The sequence below is a fragment of the Daucus carota genome, chromosome 5 (assembly GCF_001625215.2).
Source record: "Daucus carota subsp. sativus chromosome 5, DH1 v3.0, whole genome shotgun sequence".
In the NCBI taxonomy this organism is placed as follows: domain Eukaryota; kingdom Viridiplantae; phylum Streptophyta; class Magnoliopsida; order Apiales; family Apiaceae; genus Daucus; species Daucus carota.
In genome coordinates, this window is record NC_030385.2 from 41,415,505 (window position 1) to 41,433,185 (window position 17,681).

Below are 17,681 nucleotides of genomic sequence, written 5' to 3' on the forward strand. Positions count from 1 at the left end.
TCCGCTGAAACATGATTACGTCCAGCCTGGGCTACCGCAGCTGCCGAACAACTAGCATCCTACTATGTTCATATAGTCTGCAACTAGATTTTATGCTTCCAGTCGCATTACAAATTCTATACACAATTCTATTTTTTAAATTATATGAAATTATGTATTGATATAAATTAGTTAAATCATTTCAGTGCGAAACATATTTAAAAAATAAACAGAAAACTATATTTCTCCTATAAATGCAGAATTATCTTTTTCTCCAATCTTTTTAGCTTATTAAGAATCAACGGACGTCTTAATTTTTTGTTAAAAAAAATAATGAGCTATTTAACATCTTTTCAATAAGCACCAAGCTTTTTTCGTAACTGCTTAACCTTTCGAATTTTTTCACAATAATATTATGGCCGACTTTCAATATATTCATAAATAACATTTTTTATAAATTATTTAAAAAATTAAACCTCCAACTTCTGCAGCTTTATTTGCAACTACATTTTGCAACAGTTGCAAATAAGAAATTCATTTGCAAATCTGCAACAAATACAACTTTCGATTTCCACAACCTCGTTTGCGGCACCATTTTGTAACAATTGCAAATGAAATTTTTTATCTATAACTTATGTAACTCATTTGCAACAGTTGCAAGTCGTATTTTTTGTAATAATTTGTAAAAAATTGTATTTTTAAAAATATTTCAACTTTTGTAAGAAAACGACTTTAATGGTATTTTTATAAATAATTTGTAAAAAATTGATATATTTATAAATATTTCAACCTTTTTCGGTCTAACTTTTACGTATCTATTCTTAAGTCTGATACAAAATTTTCAGATTAGCCGGATCGGACGAGAAAACATAATTTGAAAGTATAATATAATAAAACCCCTGAAAATTTAAACAAAAAAAAATAAATCGAACAAAACTAATATTCTCATTTTCGTGTCCCGACTAAAATATTCAAATTTCACCAGCGTACGAAAGTAAAAAAAAAACACAAACGAGGCTCAGATATTTTCTCGAAAAGTAACCTCGATTACCGTGTCAAGCAAGCTTCCCACTCCCCACATCTTTTGCCCCAAGCCTCCCCTCAATTATTATTACTCCTCCCCCAAACATCCCCTCTGTTTTTTCCCTTTTCCTGACCCGACCCGTTTCGCCATGGACCCAGAACTCTCAATTGCGCCGGCGGTACACACCCCCACCGTCGTTCCGGCGAGTCAACCGAAATGCCTGGCACCTGGGTTCAGGTTTCACCCGACTGATGAGGAGTTGGTTCGGTATTATTTGACCCGGAAAGCTTGTGGGAAGCCCTTTAGGTTTCAAGCTGTTTCTGAGATTGATGTTTATAAATCTGAGCCTTGGGAACTTGCAGGTCCTTTTTCTTACATTCATATACCCAAAAGTACACACATACACGTGATTAATTTTTTTTTTTTCTAAAAATTATTAGTTTAAGGTTTTTTTTTTTTTAATTTTTTGTTTGGTATTTTAATGACATTTCGGTTTATGTAAGTAAAGGTGTTGAAAATGTTGTAGTTTGTTTAAAGGTTTGATTTTTAATGTTTTCAAGTCAGAATCTGTTGTTTTTAATCAAAGATTGTTTTGTTTTTGAGTCTGTTGTACTATTTCTTGTCAACGCAAGTAAAGGTGTTGAAAATGTGGTAGTTGTTTGTTTGAAGTCTTGATTTTTAGTGTGTTCAGGGAATTGGGTATGTGGAAATTGTGGTATCTATTTGGTGTTTTAGAGGTTGACAAAAATGGACGTCTTGGGCGGAAGTATATGTTTTTTTAATGAAAGTTGTGCCATGAGGATTCTAAAATGCGGTAAAGATTTAATGTTTAAATTTTTACTGTGGTGAAGAAATTTTTTCAGGAAAGGTTTTCAGAATTGGTTCGAGGTTCGAGAATATTTTTTTCTGTGGAATTTTAGGAAGGGAAACTTGAAAGGATTAAAGGTTTGGAGTAAATGTTTTGTTCTTGTACAATAATATTAGTTTCGAGAAAATGTATATAGAATTTGTTTTTGTGTGGAAATTTGGGACTAAGATACTTCAAAATAGAGTACTGGTTTCTTTTAAATACATTAAGAGTGTTTTTGAGATTTTTTATTTTTATTTATATCGTTGGAGGATATTTGTATATATGTTTCTCTATGTACGTCCAGAAATTTGTAACTTGGAGATTTAGAGCATGTTTGGGTAAAATTAAATTTATGACCTACTGCTTATAGTGATTTAGAGTTTGTTAGAGTAGGCTTAAAATAATGACTTATTCCCTGGTACATAATGTGATAAATGTTCAGCTTAAATTGTGTGTTTGGGTAATTTTAAATTAATATGTGATTTATGATATATTAAAAATATAATACTATTTATTTTAGTGTTGAAATGGTTTACTGAAAAAATATAAAAATAAAATAAGTTGTTTAAAAAAGTACATCCTACCAACTTGTAGTTTTGAATAAGTTTCTGGTTTACTTTTAACTGTATGCCAACTTTCGACTTATAATGCACATTTTCAGCTTAAAATCGAAAATGGAAGTCTCGACTTTAAGAATAGGCAAACAGACTCTTAATGTGATAAGTGTGCCTTTTAAATAGTCTGTTTGGGTAATTTAATATCAGAGGTGACTTATGAGTTACTTCCTCTGCCCCTCTCATTTCTTTACGGTTACTATTTTGGGATGTCCCTCTCATTTCTTTACGTTACTATAAATAGTAAGTTTTTCCCATCATTACACCCACTATCTTCCCCTACTATCTCATATTTAACAATAAAAACTACTATTACACCCACTACTTTCATCCACTATCTCAAATCTGTTATTAAATATTGATAGGTCCCACCACTTTACCCACTTTTCATCTAACTTTACTCATTTTTTATACATTGTCTTGGTCTCCGTGTCCCCCTCCAATGTAAACAATTGAGGTGGACGGAGGGAGTATAAATTATAAGCAATGTCATAATAAAAATAAATTTGACAAGTCAGTTAGTTGATTGATGAAATTGACTTTTATAAAAAAAATCATAAATATAAAATAAGATGTTCAAAGAAGTACCAACTTGTGACTTTAAGCCCTTTTTTGGCTTATTTTTAAATTTAAGTCAGTTTTTAACTTTAAGCCAGTTATCGACTTATTACGCAAACAGACAATTTTCAGCTTAAAGTTGAAAATGTCTTTAAGCTCAGGGTGTAAAGCCCAAGCAAACATGCTCTTAGAAATGGAGTTAAGATATTGTACTCCCTCCGTCCCACCCAATTCTTTACATTGGGTTTGGGCACGGAGATTAAGAAATATGTATAAAGTAGTGGAAAAGAGAAGGAAAAGTGGGTGAAGTGGTGGGACCCATTGATTTTTAATATATAAAAGGGAGTTGGTGGAGTAAAAGTAGTGTGAAAAGGAAGAAAAAGTGAGAAAGTGATGGGACCCATTAACTATTTTAGGAAAGTTTTGTGATGTAAAGAAATGGGTGGGACGGCCAAATAAGGAAACTGTAAAGAATCTGGTGGGACGGAGGGAGTATATATCAAATACAGTGTGACAGGTAATAGAATTCTTAAGGGGTCTAGGTATGTTGAAGTAGATGAATGTTTTCGTTATTGCTTTGTAACCCCCCCCCCCCCCCCCCCCCCCCAACCCCAATCTTGTTATATTTGTAAATTATAAAAGGTAGCAATGCATTATCTTGGATTTGTATTCCCTAAATAATATGAAGAGTTCGTGTATGGTTCCTTTAGTTTGAGCTACCATAGACTTTAAAGTACAAGCTAATGCTACTGTTACGGATCTGTTTCAAGGTAAGGGTATCTTTAAAGGGCGTGGTTTTCATTTTCTTAGGAGAAAAAGGGGGATATTTAAATGGTGTTAGATGCCTTTGTAATTTTTTGTTTATTTTTTTGTTCTTTCACTCTGCAGAGAGTGTTGCGAATGTACTTGTGCCATCTTGTTGGTGGGCTTCTGTATTTTTCTTTAATCAAAGATTGTTAATGAAGTACTGTGATGTATATGGTATATAGGTTACTCATCACTGAGCAGCAGAGATTTAGAATGGTATTTCTTCAGCCCTGTAGATAGAAAGTACGGCAATGGATCTCGACTCAACCGTGCCACTGGCAAAGGATATTGGAAGGCAACTGGTAAGGACCGGTCAGTACGTCATAAAGGTCAAACAATTGGAATGAAAAAGACACTGGTCTTTCATAGTGGGCGAGCACCTGATGGGAAGCGAACCAACTGGGTGATGCATGAATACAGACTTTCAGACATAGAATTGCAGAAATCCGGGGTAGCACAGGTGCGAGTTGTGGTGATTTCAAATCAACTATCTATTATGGTATAAATCTTCTGTTACAAGTTTGAACTCACAAGATTTTTTTTTCTTGTCTGGGAGGAAAAGGACGCCTTTGTGCTGTGCAGAATTTTCGAGAAGAGTGGTTTAGGACCACCAAATGGGGATAGATATGCGCCATTCATTGAAGAGGAATGGGAGGATGATGCTGCCCTTTTGGTTCCTGGAGGGGAGGCTGAGGAGGAATTGGCGAACGGTGATGATGTGAGGATTGGGGCCAGTGACTTTGAAAAGGTTTGTTTTTCTTTTTCTTATATGTATAGTGTACTGACTCTTAGCTGGTGTTGTCATTACTTATTATACACGGGTACATGTATAGTGGTAGTCTGCTCAGAGTTTTACATGGTAATACTTTTAGAATATAGCTTGTGTCTTCTTCACTCTTCAGTTAGCCAACTAAGTGTATTGTTTAAAATGTTTGTGTCTGTGGGAATCCCTTGGAAACTCAAGGAGCTACAATAAAGATGTATTATAGAATAATAGCTTTCATGAATTTCCCAGATCATTTCGTCTGGCCTATGATATCCTCCTCACATCAATCTGGTTTCTTTTGTTAATCTGTCAAGAAAGCTTCTGTTTGCCAAGTATACGTTTAATGCATTGCTAATCTTAAATGTTCTACCTGCAACTTAGGGAGGTTATATGACTGGGAGTTTATTTTGTACTTATGGAGGTTGCAATATTTTTGCTTGATAGATTTGTTAGTGGTTTATACCTATCTATGTGCTATGGTTATGGGTTTTATTTGTTCACAACCCGTAAAGTAATGCACATTATACCAATTATATAATAAAAGTATCATCATAATATATTAATATGTTATAATATAGTAAAATTGATTATTTAATTTAAATAATTTTTATACTTAGATTATTATTATATAAAATAATAAAATTTACTATTTAATTTTTAAAAAAAAATTATACTTGGATTATTATAATATAAAATGTTGAGTTGTGGACTGATCAATCTGGCTGACTGGCTCTGCATCTACCTCAACTTGGTCCTAGTTGCTGTAATATTTCCTTTCTTTTAAGATGTTTAAACTTCAGGTATCATAAGTGTTTGATTGCTAACTGACATCAAGGGTCTGCTATACTCTATAAGACTGCACGTCGCACTAGTATATACTTGTTTCTATATGACTTTCAAGTAGGAACATGTTGGAGTATTAGATGCTAAGAAATATTTTGTACTGTATCTTTATAAGTTTAGTCCAACATTCTTTTTGTTTTAGCAGCTGAACTGATAACTTCTGATATTATATCAGTTTATACAGGATGCAAACAAGGCATCGCATTCTCCCAGTGAAATTCCAATGGAATCTCTTAGTATTCCTTTTGGTTGCAAGAGGGAACGAACGGATGATTGCCCCATTAACGGTGAGGCTGAGCTAGAACCAGTTCAGATGTTTGAAATCAAAAGGTCAAAGCATAGTAATCCATCCTCAGAAGATTCAACTACAACGAGCCACGATCTTCCAGCAGGGCCATCTACGAATGGTACACTCCTGGAATTTCCGTTGTTGGATTCAATCGGGAACAGAGAGAGCCATCAATCCAGCATCACACTTACGTTTGATGCCTCTAATCTTGAAAAATCCGTGCCCCCAGGATACCTGAAATTTATAAGTAATTTAGAAAATGAAATCCTCAATGTTTCAATGGAGAGAGAGACCTTGAAGATTGAAGTGATGAGGGCCCAAGCCATGATTAACGTCCTTCAGTCGCGCATTGAATACCTTAACAAAGATAATGAGGAGTATCGAAGAATGATCCAGGGTAAATAGCTATGCTGGTGACACATAACAGTGAGCTTTCTAGTTCTAGCTTTGTACTCTTAATCTTAACTTTCATTTGTAGTTGCATTTTGTTCATCTGTTTCCACCGAGTGCAAATGAACGCTCCCTAGTTGTTTTAGAGCATGCATGTCATCTGAACTGCCTCTTTGAATCAAAAACGTCTTAGACGATTATTCGATGCTCAATGCTAGATGGTCATTGGAAACCCAATTTCTTGAGATGTTTGTCATAGTAGTTGAAAACTCACATAAGCCCTATGAATCTCCAACCGCGTTCAATATTATTCTCCGGTATCCCTGATTTATTTAAAAGATCTCTGATAATTTTTTGATCAACTAATTAGTTTTGATTTCCAATTCCTACCGCCATACTTACAGGAAAGTGGAAAAGTATACGATAAGGACAGGAAAGTTGAATTCCCCAGTTGGAATATACAGATGGTGGTCGTACTATTATTATACTTTGCAATTTTTTCTTTGTTCTTTGCTATTTCTAAAAGATCATTCTTTTCGCTTTGTTATTTCAATGTTTCAATTTCACTTCTGTCCAGTAAGCAACTCTGATTTTTAAATATTATCTTTCGAAATAGATCAACGAATTTTGTATTGCTGAAAATTAATGGCGTTTGGAAGCCGGTATGAAAGGAGGTTGGGGAATCATTTGACTTGCGTGAACTTTCAATTATAAACAAACAAATAAATAGTCATTGAAACCAGAATTTATCTATAAGAAAAATGCTCAACTCAAAGTAATTTTATAGAACGTATCCAAGTGTTTTGCATGTTTTAGTGATAAACATGTAAACTTTTCTCAAGTTATAAATTCACTTATTCATGTATTAAACAACTTATTAATATCGATGTTGATCAATAATATTCTTTCCAACCATAAAAATTTAAAATGAGTAAATTTTTCACGAAGTTTTTTTTTTTTTTTTTGAAGGATTTTTCACGAAGTTATGTGTTCACATCAAAAATTTTACGTTAATATTTTCGGTGAGAAAAAATCTAATTGGTCGGGTTCCTCTTAATATTATTAACTTATAGGAAGTTATTAAACAATTAAAATTAGACTATTTTTTATTAAATTAAAATCAGACTATTGAAAAAAAACAATTAAATGAGAAAATTAGCTAGCAAAACTCAACTAAAACACCTACACGAGTGACGAGTGACAGGCTATAAAGTACTTACATACACAAATTATCATCCTCCAGAAGGCGTAAGCCTCTTTTTCCCCAATATAAATTCCATCTATTTTGAAAACCCTAGCTACCTATATATAATCATCATCACCAACCTATGCACACAACATCTTGTATGGATATAGATTCAACTTCACTTGCTCCGGGCTTTCGATTTCATCCTACCGATGAAGAGCTCGTGCGTTACTATCTTCGTCGCAAGATCTGTAAGAAGCCGCTGCAAGTCGACGCCATTTCCGAGATCGATATTTATAAACTCGAGCCGTGGGATCTGCCAGGTCTTTTTTTAGTGGTTTTGTTGTTTTGGTCGGTTTTTGTGGTTCAAGTTTCGAGTTTTCTTTCAGTTTGTTTGATTTCGATGTTTTTCGTCAATCGCGGTGTCGAATTGAGTTGTTTTTCGTGTTTGGATTGTGATTATATGTTTAAAGTTGTGTGCTCTATTTGGATTGTGTAATTGATGGCGCAATTAGCTTTTTCGATGATGTGTTGAATTTACGTTGCGATTGTATGGATGTTTTCGAAATGATTTGGTGAATGTAGCTGTTGCGATTGTAGCTTTGCTTAGTTTCTTGAGTTAGGTTAGTATTTGGAGAGACACAAATTACAAATGTATATATTGGTTAAGGTTGGGGTCGACTAGTTCTCTATTCGCTTTGTTGTCATTAAATATAAGTAGTGGCTTTGACTTCTGGCGAATTGCATTACTGATTTACTATTGTTTTCAGAAATTTTCTGTTTGGGTGATTTTTGAGTTTCAGGTTATGGTTTAAAAAAGGAACACAAGATTATAATGTTGATCAGTTCTAGACATGTTTGAGTTGCCATTTACTATGTCTGTCAGTGATCTTGATAAGAGACTATTGTTTTGCTATATGTATGGTATATGTTGAATTCTTAACTTTTTTTCATCAAAAATTTCTTTTGGCTAGCCTATATGAACATCGTGACAAATTGCATCTGGGTTGTTCTCAGTTGCAACATCCATTGTCTCCAACTCAACCTTTAAGTGCCCTCCTCCCTGCCCCATATCAGTCAGGGTTGCAATTTGGCGTTTTGGGCACTTACAGGATTTAGTTGGTGGAAAACTACAAGTAACATAGTATCTTCGTGTACTGGTATGTTCTTCTCTGTGCGAAGTCTTTTAATTTGTATCTATGCACTATGTACACTAGAAATCATGATCTCAGGTTATTGAGGGATAAAGTCGGGGTATGTTCTGTGTGCAGTAGTAATAGTAAATATTGTTTTGTTATGCATTTAAAAGGAGTATGTGACATATCTCTTGTTTTCTTCCCCCTCTTTAAATTTTTAGTACTACCCAAATTAGGTGATTTTCTGTTGGTCATTTCAACTTAAAAGTTTGGAATCAACACACTCTCTTTTAATAATTATATTCAGGTTTTGGACTTGATTTTTTAAATCCATTTTGAAGGTCTGTTTTGTGTCATTCTTTAGCATGTGATTTTGTAATGGTGACAGGTGTGGTGATACGTGGTCAGATTTAATATAATTGTATTAATGTCGAAAGACATGAGCAGACTTGTGTAAATGTCTGTAGACTCGGTACACATGTGTAATTAACATCTTATGTCTTACAGATGAGTGGTGACTCTATTTGATGGATCATGACATTTTGTTTTACTTAATTTAAAGAATATATTTATGTGGGCAATACTTTTGGTGAGTTAGTACTGACTTGTACCGTATATCCTTTTAATTATCTGCTTGTTTCTCTGTCATTCACGGTATCTCTCTGGAAGCAATATATAATCTATTAGCATCCTTTTCAGTCCTTAATTGTTTGTGTGAATGTTGGGGTTCAGGTAAATCTAGGCTGAAGAGTAGAGATTTGGAATGGTATTTTTTCAGTGCACTTGATAAGAAGTACGGAAATGGTGCTAGGACGAATCGTGCAACTGATCGAGGGTATTGGAAGACCACTGGTAAGGACAGGGCTGTTTACCATAGGAATCAGGTTGTCGGGATGAAGAAAACTCTGGTGTATCACAGTGGTCGGGCTCCTCAAGGAAAGAGGTCTAATTGGGTCATGCATGAATACAGACTTGTTGATGAGAACATGGAAAAGTCTGGATATATGCAGGTGGGTTGATGTAATTTTTCAGTTCAGTAATTACCTCTTTTGTAGTCAAGTGCACATTCAATGAATTGTGTTGGTTTTAAGATGAAAAATATGAAATGTTGATAGAATTAGAACTGCTCATGAGGTATAGTAATGGTTCAAGAGCCTACAGATGTATCCTTCTTGGTGTAATAGTTGCCATATAGATTCCAAGTTGGGATCCTAATTTCTTACATTTTTTTTTTTTTAAAATTAGCAGGATGCATTTGTTCTGTGCCGGATTTTTCAGAAAAGTGGTTCGGGGCCTAAGAATGGAGAGCAGTATGGGGCACCATATCTTGAAGAAGAATGGGAGAATGATGAATTGGCTGTAGTTCCTAAGGGTGATGATCAGGCAATGGAACTACCAGCATGCGATGGTGCCTATCTGGATGGCATTGATCTTGAGCAGGTTTGTAACTATGTTATGGTATTCCTATTTTATGTACTTGTTTTGTTAAGAGCATGTCAACCGTAGTAACACTGATGTGGAGTACAAGTTCTCTATATATTTAAAGAGCTAAATTTGTTGTAGTGATATAACTAGTAGGTAGTATTAACCAGTTTGGATTAGATTGACTAGTTCCTCAATATTGGCATCTTTGTTCTGTAATCTTCATTATCTGATAGTTGAACTTGATTATATCAGTCAATAAATAGTTTAGAATTAATTTTATGATTTATGGTGGATTCTGCCGATTCTCTCTCATTCTCAACCCATTCTTTCCTTTTCCTGCCTGGCCTTCTTATAGTAGACAAGCATCAAATAAGCTCTTACAGTAAAAGTATATATCATAGACAATAAGCCCAAAGGCCTATCCAGTCCTTGAGTGCAGCATTACAACTATATGACAAAGGCACTGGCAGTCATTAGTGTAACACTGTGATGCATTTCAGCAAAAAAGAACATAGTGGTGTCATTACTCTATTAGTCGGTCTCATTCATTAGTTGTGACTTCTTTAAAAGGGAAAAAAATGTGTTTTACGTGTACATTATGTTCTTGGTTTCCGTAATTGTGGAACTTAGGGAGTATTTAGGGCATAGCCCTTGATTTTGGATAAGATTCAAGAAGAGTGTAAATAATCAAAAGATAAGTTTTTGTCAAAATATTAAATGTAATTGTTTTAATTCTTTTCTCTGCGGCTCTTGTTGCAATTTTATGACTTGGGAGGATGTTATGCCTCACTTAAAATACATGATGACATTTTTATGACTCAGATACACATTTTTAATAAAAATTGGCAGATATGATTAAATTTTAACAAGTTGATGTACCAAATAGAATGTTTAGCATGGTATAAATGGGGTTAAGTATTTGTTCAACTACATAAGTAATAAATGTTTAAAATAGAAGTTACAAAGTTCAAATGATGAAAGCCTTGGAGATGGAAGTTATTTTATTCCCCAAGTCCAAATGGTGAACCCGGCCACGAATTAAAAGACTATCTGATTTACATGATATTTTTATAAATGTATGTACCTTAAGTTCCAAATGGTGAGCCCATTAACATAGATATAACCAAGGTCCAACACATGTGTATTCATCTGTTGAACCCTAGTGGCCTTGTCATATCTATAATCTTTTGCAAGTATTGAGCTTATATAAAGAATAATAGAAGGTTTTTTTTTTGTACTGTTTGAAGATTCTACATAGTATAAAATTTCTTACAAAATGGTTATTATTTCATTTTTTTGCAGATTCTAAATGCAGTTGATTCTTCAAATGTTGCTCCTGTTCCCGCTAACTCATGCCCTTGGAATGGAAATGATTGTGTGAATGAACTTATAAACTTCACTGATAACGCACAAGAAGCCTGTGTTGTTGATGACAATAATTTTATTCAGGAGCAGCCTGATACAGGAGCTATCTATAATTTGCCAGTGCCTTACAACACGGATGGGATGCCTGTCAAGCATGAATATCTTGGGGAGCCAAGCAATAATGGTGGACAACCAAGCAACACTGCAAATCCTGTAAATGTGGACCACATTCCTGATTTATCCTTTGTAGATGCCACTGATACTCTTCAATCCAGTGATGGAGCATTTATTGAGACTTATGATCTTCAGCAACCTTTCGACTGGGATGATTCTAGCTTTGACATGTTAAATGAATACCTTCAGTTCTTTGATGCTACTGATGACAATTTGCAAAATATGGGCTTCGAGTACTCGGATATATTTGGAAGTGAAGAACCTCTTCCTGATTCTGCAGCATTGTTACCCAAAAAGGTAATGTTGCACACAAATTTACGACCTGATTTTGTTTGACATCCGGTACTGACTGTTTAAGTAATAGCTCTACTTTCAGGATGCAAGCGAAGGAGCCAAGCAAGAGAATGGTGGAAAACAGCAATTTGATGGGATTAGTAAGGATTTTGCATCTTCTTCAAAAGAAGCACAGGCAAAATGTCAATCAGGTTACAATACAGAGTGCTGCCATTAATTAGTGTCATTGCGCTAGCATCAAAAAATGCATTCTGCCATTGGGTGATTAGCAGTTGCACTTGTTAATTATTCTTTTTTCTTATTGCAGATTCTCAGTATCAATTTCTCAAGCAGGCTAGTAATCTGCTGGGGGATATTTCCGCACCTCCTGCACTTGCTTCAGAGTTCCCAACCAAGGATGCAACTCTGCGACTGAATGCTGCTTCTGCCAGTTCGTTCCGTGTTAGTGCTGGTATTTTACAAACAAGGCATGTGACTTTGGGTCGTGCAGGAGTTAAGTGGTCATATGGTAAACATGACCTGGCCAACATTGTCCTCTCGGTTGGACTGTCAAGGGGTGATGACTATTCTGCAGCCCTACAACCATCATCTGGTACGATCTCAGAGACATCCAACTCCGCTGTTTCTTGGGGCTGGTTCTACTACCTATTCATGTGGGTGCTTGTGCTAAGCACGAGTTTCAAGATTGGGACTTATATCTACTCAATTTAGTCTTTCATGGATTCCAGTCTGGTAGAAGTCTTATGGATGCTGCTGGTCTTTAGGCTCAGGAAACTATATATAAATACCTAATATGAACATGTAGAATCTCTCTTTCTTTTTTTTATGGTCTTTGGTTTGTACTACATTGCCACCTTGGTATTTGCTCCAGTTATTGAGGATGCTTAAACTCTTAAACCTGCAACTGCCTCAATTACTGAATAAGTTTTTTGACTTGAGACGGTTTGAATAATTTTGATTTATTAATAATTTATGGATTATTAAAACTATAAAGATGAAAATAATAGTGTTTATGAGTAATTTATGATTTATGTGGAATTTTTGTCCAGAAAAAAGTTTTGAAAAAATAAGTCAGCGGAAAAAGTATCTTAAACTAGTTTTTGGTTTATTTCTCATTTTAAATCAACTTATAATTTGTTATGCTTAAAGTGGAAAATGCAAGTCCGGACTTTAAATTCAAACAAACATGCTTCATGTCAAACAGGATCTACCAAAATTACATTTAATCCAAACGATAGCCTGTTGGAATGAGGTTCACATTCAGGTTATCCAGATTTCAACCCTGACATCCACCTACTGATTCTTTCAAGAATGCAAGGAACAATTAAGCTCTTGTTCGAATATGACATGCAACTTGGCAAATCATCCATTCATAACACAACAGAAGATCGGGACACACAAGCAAGAAAGGAATGATTCTTTATTTTTGCCAAAAGGGACGCAAACATGATCAATCAATGCTATTCACGGGATGAAACAACGATTAGCAATCCCGTGTACCATTGTTTGGAGATAACAGCCCAAGTCTAAAGGACCTAGAAGAAGTTGGTTCGAGTCAAATACTCCAACCAAGTTCAGACTTTCATAATAACTGAAATCATGAAATGGTTTGCGTAAACAGCTAAGGCTGGTGGGCTTCGAAAGATCAGCTTATCCAGTTGAAAACCACACAATAACTAATCATCTATTTGATGTTTTTCTACTAGAAGCTGAACAGTATACTGAAATAACATACATATTAATAACCTGACAGATGAAAATCACATTGCCACTGCTTCAGTAAACAGAACCGGCTTCCTTCAACCCCGTAAAATTGACAGTGTTGAGAGGTTTAGACTTCACATATCTGCTTTCCTCTTGGCTTGCACCGCCAGTCGTGCATCTCTCTCCCGCTCAAATTCTCGATAATCTGCTCGCTGCAAGAATGAAACCTTCTCTAAATATTGATTTCCACTCTTCTTGTAAGCATCCAGCTCATCTTCCAAGCCCTTGTTTTCATCTTTATACTCTCCCCAATCCTTTTTAGTTTTGTCAAGCACACTAAGCTTTGGTTTCTTTTTGATTTGTTCAAGAATAGAGTCTATTGCAGACGGGGCTCCACCCGCAGCTTTAGCTTTTTCTGCTGCTTCTTTTGAATCAGCATCGACAAGTTTCTTTACCTCAACTTCTTGGCCTGCAAAGTCCCGAACCTCTGTGATCTGACAAATGACAAGACACTTTTCAGGACAGAGACACAAAAGAAATAGAATACAACTGAGTAATCAATAGGACATCGTGAAGACAAGCAAGCAGCTGCTATTACGTAGTAGGAAGAACATGTCATCACTCTGGATAATAACTTGGTGCTAAGAAAACCAAAAATATTATAGTTAACACACAAACTAAAGAAAAGTAAAATAATTCTTACTTCAACTTTCCCTCTTCCTGAAGGTCCAGCCATAGCAGCAGAATCTTTGACAGCTGAAAGTGCTGCAGCAGCAGCTAGCTTCATTGACTCGTCGCTGGAGCCATTCTGGGTTTTATCAGGCTTTTTATCAAGTGAAACTCCCTGATGCAACACCTTCTGCTTTGGTCCTAGACCAAGTTGTGTCATCCAACTCTGCAAACTTCCAAAATTTACAATAATATTCTAGGAAATTACTTTTAATTTATTTAGTATTCATCAATGTAGAAGAAGGGTGAAGTTGTTAATACAGGAGACACTTGGGAGGAAGATTTCTTAGGCGTCTTGTTCACAGTTGTTTTATGCTTGTTTAATATTGAATTCAGCTTCTCTGATGATACTCCTTTATTCATCTGTTGCCATACAGCATTAACCTTATCTTCCTTTTCTGATACAGCTGCACACACAACATTGGTCCACCAGACAAACTTCTCAGTAAAAGGTGTCATAATTCATACAAAAATGATTATGTTAATATAATTTGCGAGTGCAGAAAATGAAACCACATATCTCTGCATGTATGTAAACACACACATGCATGGTCGTGCAGAGTCAACAGTGCATGCAAGTGGCAAGCATTCAATAAAGTAAAAGATGATAGTCATAAATAATTAACCACAAACATATTCTGAATCTAGAAATTTGATAGTTACTACATACCAGTTTCCGCAGGATTTGCCAATGAGCTTGCTTCACGAGGTACTTCTTGTTGTGGCTCAACGCTGCGTGAATTACTTTCCCCTGTAATATTGCATATCAATCATTAAAAAAGTAGTCTGTCAAACTTAGACGTTGGACCTACAGCCATAACAACCCAAAATAAATAAAGCCCAAGACAATAATGAATAAACATTTAGAAGAAGTATAATACTCCTACATTTGTCAATCTTTTCCTTAAGCTCTATTGGACTTTATCGAATTATCATAGTATTCAACTTGCACAAGAGGAATAAGCATAATTACAATTTGTTAGGAAAAGACTGGAAGAGGATGGCATCTAATGGAATTAGGGAGTGAAAGCGAGACAATCAGGGAGAAGTGGAGGACCAGGAAGAAACTAAGAGAACTTAAGAGAAATTCCGCAGAGATCGATGGAGATTGAGAGTACTACATTTCCATCTAAAGTGTTGAAGGTAATTTGTTGGATAATGTCATAGTCAATCGTTTTTAAGTAAGCAAGTATATGAGACAGCTTTTTCACCATCAGAGATGTACAATTCATGAAACTGAGTGAAGGATTTGCCAAATCAAAGAATCCAAAGCAAATCGAAGAATAGACCCATTATTCAACAGATGTTCAGTCCTGCTGTCTTAGCCTTAATTTCATAGAGAGATTATTTCCATTTCACATATCTGTGACCTAGCATCTCAACCAGCATCATATCAAGAAAGATCAAACTCCAAAGGGCCCACAAATGAACTTTCACAGTTGCACCACCAATTTTCGAAGAAGAGGAAATGGCTGACTCAACAGATAGTCACTTGCTTAATTGCTCAATCGTAGAAAGGCAAGAAAGGTTGGTGGAGAACAAGTACACAATTTTAAGGATCGGAGAAAGAAATGAATTAGTGAGGCTTTTTTAGTTCCACTTAAAAGGCTAAAAACCATAATAGTTTTCTTAAGAGCTCCCTCATAGCTAATACCAAGAACAATTTGTCTCAACACCAATCATGAATATGATCCCCCAGAACAAGACAATTACGAATCCTTAACTTCTGTGGAAGAGACAAAAAACCTTGTGGGAACTGTGAAACTAAATCTACCAAACCTAATTGAGTCAAACTGTCAAGACATAATCTTATGATAGCTCGTGACAACAATGGAAACTGGAGAGACTAATGATAGCATAGAACTAAACCACGTTGCGGGTGGGATAATGATATGCTAATGAATTTGATAGCACCTGTGGACTTCAAAGAGTGGCGACAAATCCATTGACAACGCTATAATATAATCAACAACCTACAACCACATATAGTAAGTCACCAAGACCTATGAGGCTAACGACCTTTGTCCAAGGCTATGCCAGGTAGCCGCAATTACATCCATCTAGCAACATTGAGCCGATTCAGGTGTGCCATGAAAACTAATCTAGCATGATGTTTCTTAACCAGCGATTCCCTAACATACAGACAAGACTCGAGAGCTTAACACCAATGGCCTTAACCCTCAGTATCAATCTATTCCCTAAAAGGTCACTTCCCAACAGCATATTAACAAAAGCTAATTTCCAAATAAAATAACGATAAACCTTAAACCTTCACTCGGAAAACAAAACCAACATGACTACAATACAAACCTTCATTAAGAAATTTCAGTCAATCAAAGCTTCTGTTACATAACTGGGCAAAATCACATCTTTATCTCATCTTGATCTTTTACTTAATAAAAACCACATCTTTATGCGTTGTAACCATTCAAAAATCAATCAAAAACACATTCTAATTACTCCATAATAAACATCATATTTCGATTTTCCAATAAAATCAATACAGCCTCCACAAACCTTTCCACACAAAAATTTAAGACAACATAAACACACCTACATCAAGAAAATTAAAAGGGCCATAAGCATATGCTCCATAACAGTTAAAAATCACATCTTTATGTATTGTTACCATTCAATGAACAAAACCCAATTGCATTATAACTCAAAATTAACCAAAATCACTTTGTAATTACTCAACCAATGAACATCACTCATCCATGTATCAAATCTTGAAAAAATATAATCAGCTCAAATACACAGAAAAACACAACTAATACATTGACTATAATCAAGAAAATAACAAAAACAGATAGCCATGTTCATGGATCAAGATTTACCTTGAGCTGCAGCCATTATTCCCAACAAGATAAAGAAACAAGAGGGTGGTGGTTTATATAATATTAATATATGTGTTTTATGTGTATATATTAAAGCCCAGAAAGAAAGAAGATAATACAGGAGAGATGAAAGAAATAGAGAGACGGCAAACTGGGATTAAAGATAGATAGATACAGAAGCGTGTGTGTATCTGTGTGTGTTGACGAGAAACTCAAAGCATAACTCTGAAAAGTGAAAGCCTATGTGTTCGAAGTACATCAGTACTTGGAGGTTTTTTATTTTTCGGTCCGCTTAATAGCATATAAATTCAAAAATAAAATTTAAACCTTTTAATTATAAATAAAATTTGATATTTGAAACTTTTACATATAATATGTTTAGCATCTTAGTATATGCATAAAGTGTAAATAAACGAATAATTTGGAACAAAGAGGATATTATATATTCAACAAAAGGTTTTTCAATTGATACAATCTAAATTTAGTAAATTAAATACTTTACACATTTCATGATGTAATATAAAGATAAATAAGATTATAATTATATATATAGGTATGGAGAAATATGTTAATTTGAATTAGAATTTATGATAATAATATTACATGAAAAAAGAGCTAATGCTATCAAGAAATCATGAAACAACTGAGATCGTTAGAGGTTTTTGGATTTTCAAATATCTAATAAAATATTAGATATTCGATTAAAATTTT

At 34.9% G+C, this 17,681-nt stretch overlaps 3 protein-coding genes across 5 annotated transcripts; 2 read left to right on the forward strand and 1 right to left on the reverse strand.

Moving 5' to 3' along the window:
- The first annotated feature begins 995 nt into the window (after positions 1-995).
- On the forward strand, positions 996-6,365 carry LOC108222752 (NAC domain containing protein 50). Of its 2 annotated transcripts, none has more exons than XM_017396650.2 (4): positions 996-1,365; positions 4,015-4,292; positions 4,395-4,580; positions 5,626-6,365. In XM_017396650.2, exons 1-4 carry the CDS (start codon positions 1,152-1,154, stop codon positions 6,133-6,135), a joined length of 1,188 nt encoding a protein of 395 aa, XP_017252139.1. In that variant the 5' UTR covers positions 996-1,151; the 3' UTR covers positions 6,136-6,365. The 2 variants fall into 2 exon arrangements, with proteins under 2 accessions (XP_017252139.1, XP_017252138.1); XM_017396649.2 differs by having other exon boundaries at positions 1,040-1,365; positions 5,617-6,365.
- Positions 6,366-7,313: 948 nt separating this feature from the next.
- LOC108222751 (NAC domain-containing protein 53) lies at positions 7,314-12,638 on the forward strand. 2 transcript variants are annotated; one of them, XM_017396647.2, is made up of 6 exons: positions 7,314-7,629; positions 9,175-9,452; positions 9,691-9,882; positions 11,170-11,703; positions 11,771-11,891; positions 12,008-12,638. In XM_017396647.2, the coding sequence occupies exons 1-6, from the start codon at positions 7,449-7,451 to the stop codon at positions 12,409-12,411; spliced, it is 1,710 nt and encodes a 569-aa protein (XP_017252136.1). In that variant the 5' UTR covers positions 7,314-7,448; the 3' UTR covers positions 12,412-12,638. The 2 variants fall into 2 exon arrangements, with proteins under 2 accessions (XP_017252136.1, XP_017252137.1); XM_017396648.2 differs by having other exon boundaries at positions 7,323-7,629; positions 11,783-11,891.
- Positions 12,639-13,103: 465 nt separating this feature from the next.
- LOC108222753 (uncharacterized) lies at positions 13,104-17,237 on the reverse strand. The gene is made up of 5 exons (XM_017396651.2): positions 16,971-17,237; positions 14,804-14,884; positions 14,395-14,540; positions 14,108-14,299; positions 13,104-13,898 (listed from the first exon to the last, which is right to left on the reverse strand). Exons 1-5 carry the CDS (start codon positions 16,984-16,986, stop codon positions 13,539-13,541), a joined length of 795 nt encoding a protein of 264 aa, XP_017252140.1. The 5' UTR covers positions 16,987-17,237; the 3' UTR covers positions 13,104-13,538.
- Between the last annotated feature and the right edge of the window lie 444 nt (positions 17,238-17,681).

Bases quoted from the DNA above. Each gene is read 5' to 3' on its own strand.
- LOC108222752 (XM_017396649.2), top strand. From the start codon at position 1,152: ATGGACCCAGAACTCTCAATTGCGCCGGCGGTACACACCCCCACCGTC. The intron at 1,366-4,014 runs GTCCTTTTTCTT...TATGGTATATAG, and splicing joins TGAGCCTTGGGAACTTGCAG to GTTACTCATCACTGAGCAGC. The intron at 4,293-4,394 runs GTGCGAGTTGTG...TGGGAGGAAAAG, and splicing joins AGAAATCCGGGGTAGCACAG to GACGCCTTTGTGCTGTGCAG.
- LOC108222751 (XM_017396647.2), top strand. From the start codon at position 7,449: ATGCACACAACATCTTGTATGGATATAGATTCAACTTCACTTGCTCCG. The intron at 7,630-9,174 runs GTCTTTTTTTAG...GTTGGGGTTCAG, and splicing joins CGAGCCGTGGGATCTGCCAG to GTAAATCTAGGCTGAAGAGT. The intron at 11,892-12,007 runs GTTACAATACAG...TTCTTATTGCAG, and splicing joins ACAGGCAAAATGTCAATCAG to ATTCTCAGTATCAATTTCTC.
- LOC108222753 (XM_017396651.2), bottom strand. The intron at 14,300-14,394 runs GTATTAACAACT...GGAAGTTTGCAG, and splicing joins CTTCCTCCCAAGTGTCTCCT to AGTTGGATGACACAACTTGG. The intron at 13,899-14,107 runs GTAAGAATTATT...GTCATTTGTCAG, and splicing joins CAGGAAGAGGGAAAGTTGAA to ATCACAGAGGTTCGGGACTT.